This window comes from Prenolepis imparis, unplaced genomic scaffold (assembly GCF_030444845.1).
Source record: "Prenolepis imparis isolate NDT839.2.m4 unplaced genomic scaffold, iyPreImpa1.0 SCAF_60, whole genome shotgun sequence".
In the NCBI taxonomy this organism is placed as follows: Eukaryota; Metazoa; Arthropoda; class Insecta; order Hymenoptera; family Formicidae; genus Prenolepis; species Prenolepis imparis.
Window position 1 is genome coordinate 146,244 of NW_028141218.1, and position 4,358 is coordinate 150,601.

The window sequence follows — 4,358 nt, forward strand, 5'->3', positions numbered from 1 at the left end:
AGATTATGAGCGGTTCGTCCTCTCTGAATAATCACTACGAGGTTCAGGAAATATTTCTATGTTATAGAATAGTAATTTGTTAGGAATGGATTATTTGACGCGTGTTTTAGGCATTGTAAAATTTAAACGTTCTGAACGTCGTTTCGCTTCTGCAATAATTAACGTGCGGCGGTCCTCACTGTTTGTTGTTGCTTTCGGCGAGAGATTATGAGCGGTTCGTCCTCTCTGAATAATCACTACGAGGTTCAGAAAATATTTCTATGTTATAGAATAATAATTTGTTAGGAATGGATTATTCGACGTGTGCAGGCGAGAGAATTCGAGATGCGTTGTAGAAATAATATAGGCTTGGAGATACACGAGGTTGGAACTAATTTAGAATGAATTTAGAATATTTATATATATAACACTTTTATTCTAGTATAACACTACGAGTAATACAAAGTATCTAAGTTAAATTTTAGAGTTAGAATCTTAGAGTTAGAGTCTTAGAATTAGAATTAGAATCTTAGAGTTAGAATTTGAATTTTAGAATTCGGAGAGAGTCTTAAAGGTGACTGCTCTGCTTGACGGCACGATTAGAACTGAGCTCCTCTGGGCTCGCTCTGAGGTCCTTCGGTTTTCGGCAGCTCGGTTGCGGCGGCCGAGAGTGGGGGAACTCTCTAGGGTAGGGAGTTGCCGTGGTAGGGAAGTTCCTAGGTGCTGCGGAGCGCCGCGCTCAGGCACTAGGCGGAGTTAGATGTCATGGCCGGCATTGGCGCACATTTCGAACGGTGTTATAAGAACTTAGAATTATTTTGCATAAGAGTGGAAAAATTTAAGTAGCCGGACGTGACACCTCCCCCCTTAGAAGAAAAAGTTGGACCATGTCTAACTTTTTCAGTTCTATATCATAGTGGGTATAATTTTATTTATGCTTAATGTTAAGGTTAACACTTTCTTATTTCTTAGTGGTGAACGAGTCTATACCTCTTCGTTGAGGAGGTTGCGCAATTCTTTATAATTTACATGCGCTTCACTTTTCACTTTTTGTATTGGTGGGGAGTCTTCTTCTTGTGAGGGGGGGGCTAGGGGTGTTGATTCTTCCTGTACGGGTAGTGGTCCCAGTGGTGGTTGCTTCCTTTTGTTATTTTGTCCTCCGTCGGCCGGTCTTCCCATGTGTAATAATATGTTCGTGACTGATGTCCATACGGCTCCCAGGAGGTGTAGGCTCCATCCGTAAACGGAGTGAAGCGCGTAGCCATGGATCAGTGTGTCTATTATTAATTTGGCAAGTCGTGCGACGACAAAGATGCCCAGCACTCCGGCGCTGGCGGATCCGAAGCTTATGAAACCTTTCCATAAGCGTGCTCCCGTGTTTTCTGCTAGCTTGTCGAGTGTTTTCTCGTCTAGCAGGTTTAGCATGGATAGACTTCCTGTGGGGACTTCGTGTCCCATTGCTCCCCTGGCGATCGTGTTGAGCATTGAGGGTTTTTCCATCGGGAACATGATGTGGTCACGCAGACGATCCAGGTCTTCGCTGGTGTAAATGCCGCTGGAGGCGAGCGAGTCAGGGCTTACGTATCTCCATGACGGCTTGGTCAACGGCTGGATTGTCGGAGGTGCGATTGACTCCACTGGTTTCGGTGTCAGTCGATACCATATGTTGTGCACTTGGTACATCGCTGGTAGGAGTTCGTTGCAGTCCCTGAGTGTTCCAGATTTTGTGAGTATTTTTGATCTGGGTAATAGGAAAAGGGATTTATTCTGGTGGGTGACGGGAAGCTCGTTGTAGCAATTGTCGACGGGTCGTACTCGGCATTCCACAGGTACGCATTTGATGAGGTGGATAACCTCGCCAGCTGTAATGGCGGTGTACCCTGGTGATTTCATAATTCTGTGCGCCATCTCGTCTGGTGCAATGCTTGCAAGGGAGAGAGCGTTGAGCAGGATTTGTCTCTCTAGGGCGCATTTCTGTTCCATTATGTCTCTGTATAGTTGTGATAGCTGTGTTCTGAGGTGTTTTTCTACGTAAATAAACTTGGAGTTTACGTACGAGAAAATATCAAGATTGTCGATTTTGATTTTTGAACGACCTTTGAACACGCGTCCTGGCTGCGTTTCGAGGACGCAGAGCTTGGGGTGCTCAGTTCGCAGGAGTTTATATCCACAGATGTTTGTCTCGGTTGTGCGGGCCAGCGCGAACGTGGTATCTTGTGTCGTTACCGTGTAGACCGTTGGGGAGTCCTTATGCGATGATTTCGGTGATAAGCGATGTGCCAATCCTTCGTATAGGACATCGTATCGGCCGAAATGGCAATTGTCGGCAGGTAACACCGACCAGTATGTGGAGGCTCCGTCTGCGTCGTTGCATTCTCCTGTTGTCACGGGGCAGCGAACACCTGAGGGGAGTATTACCTCGTTAGTGTTGTGTTTAACGGGTAACTCCAGCTTCCGGGTAGTGATCCGTATTGAGGCTTGGACGATTGCGTTATCCCAGGTGCCGTACGGATCGCTGTATTGAGTCCCGCTACATCCTCCGTCGGTTTTTACGGAACCTGCGAATGTTACTGCGCGCAGATTGGTAGCGTTTGGTTTAATGTCGGAGAGATGTCCGTTTAATCCTAAGGAGATGGTTCCCGTTTCGTGCAGTTTTCTACAAGTATCGGCCGATGTTTCGTGAATGTACTCGCGTCTGCCGTTATGTACGGCAGATATGTGTGAGTGCATCCCACAGTAATAGACAGTTCGGTCGACTTCAATTTTGCACTGGATTCCTGATGTGTGCTCGAATTCGCTCAACTGTAGCAATTGTACGTAGACCTCTTCCTTCTTTGGCTCGATGTCGTCGACTTTGCATTCTTCTATGTCCAATAGTGAGAGCGTAGTGATATTTAAACCGCGGCCTCCGCAGTCGTACCCTATTAGCCCATTAGAGGTTAGGGCTAACAGTGCGATTGCAGTTAGTATGCTTGCGTAGGTCTTCATTCTGTCGTGGTTGGCTGGTTACTGGCCCGTCCTCCGTCGGGGTGTCCGAGATATAGTCATCTTCGGAGTGGGGGTATTCCGGGGTAGGGGCTTGATGTGGCGAGGGTTTTAGCTTATCCATATGTACAATTCTAAACCTATTATTACTTATAGCTAACTTAACATTATGGTTTTTTAGGATTTGTATAATTTTATAGGGGCCTGTATATTGGTCGGATAGTTTCCCCTTTTTGGGTTCTTTTAATAGGTATACGTTATCTCCTACCTTAAATTCCTTTACATTTAGTTTCCTATCGTAATATTTCTTAGATCTAATCTTAGCTTCTATTAAATTTTCGCGCGCGTTATCTTGTACGTCGCGGATTCTAGAGAACAATTCTCGAAGATAATGCGAGTATGTTTCGTTTTCTTCATTCTCTAGTGGCGGATCGTTGGAGGGGACACGCGCTATTTTGCCGAATATAAGTTCGTGCGGAGTGTATCGCGTGCCTTCGTGTACACTAGTGTTATATGAGAACGTAGCTAACTTCAAAAATTGATCCCATTCGCGGTTTTTATTAACATATTGTTTAAGGTATTCCCATAGTACATGGTGGGATCTTTCAATCGAACCATTCGATTGCGGTCTATAAGCTGTAGTTTTATATTGCTTAATTCTAAACTTACGTGCTATATTGCGCAACAGAGAATTAAGGAAATGTGACCCTTGGTCAGTTAACCAAGCTATAGGAGCGCCGTATATACATATGAATTCGTTAGTGAGTGCATCGGCTACGTCGGTTGCGGATGCGTGCTTCAATGGAATGGCTAGTGAATACTTAGTTAAAAGGTCCTGTATGGTAAGAATGTATGTATTTCCTAAAGAAGTTGTAGGAAGAGGTCCCATTATATCCATTGAGATTTTATCAAATGCTGTGCCTGGCGTATCTGTAAGCACCATTGGTTGTTTAGTTTTTACTCTTACTAATTTTTTCAGTTGACAATCTTTACATTTACGAATATATTCACAGACGTCTTCCTTCATCTTTGGCCAGGAGTATCGTTCTTTTAGTCGGTTATACGTTTTGGTTACTCCTTTATGGCCTCCTATCGCTGAGCTGTGGTTATCTTTTATAATTCTTTCTCTATCTGCAGGGAGTGGAATTTCGATCTTGTTTGCGCATACGAATATCTTAAGATTAGTGTCGCTTAATGTACGCTGCAGCAATGAATATATGATATTCCAGGTAATGCTATCTACATTGTCTTGACATATCGAGATTGACTGTAGGTCCAATTCTGTAACTACGTCCTTTAGTGAGCGTAGCGTTTCTTTGATAATTTCTATTTCAGTGGCGGCTGAGACTCTTTCTTTAGCGATAAGTGATATTAAGTGTCTGTTACCGTTGCAA

General features: G+C 44.1%; 1 protein-coding gene across 1 annotated transcript; it reads right to left on the reverse strand.

Moving 5' to 3' along the window:
- Positions 1 to 901: 901 nt before the first annotated feature.
- On the reverse strand, positions 902 to 1,962 carry LOC145947291 (uncharacterized). The gene has a single exon (XM_083057098.1). It carries the CDS (start codon positions 1,960 to 1,962, stop codon positions 964 to 966), a length of 999 nt encoding a protein of 332 aa, XP_082913224.1. The 3' UTR covers positions 902 to 963.
- Positions 1,963 to 4,358: the final 2,396 nt, after the last annotated feature.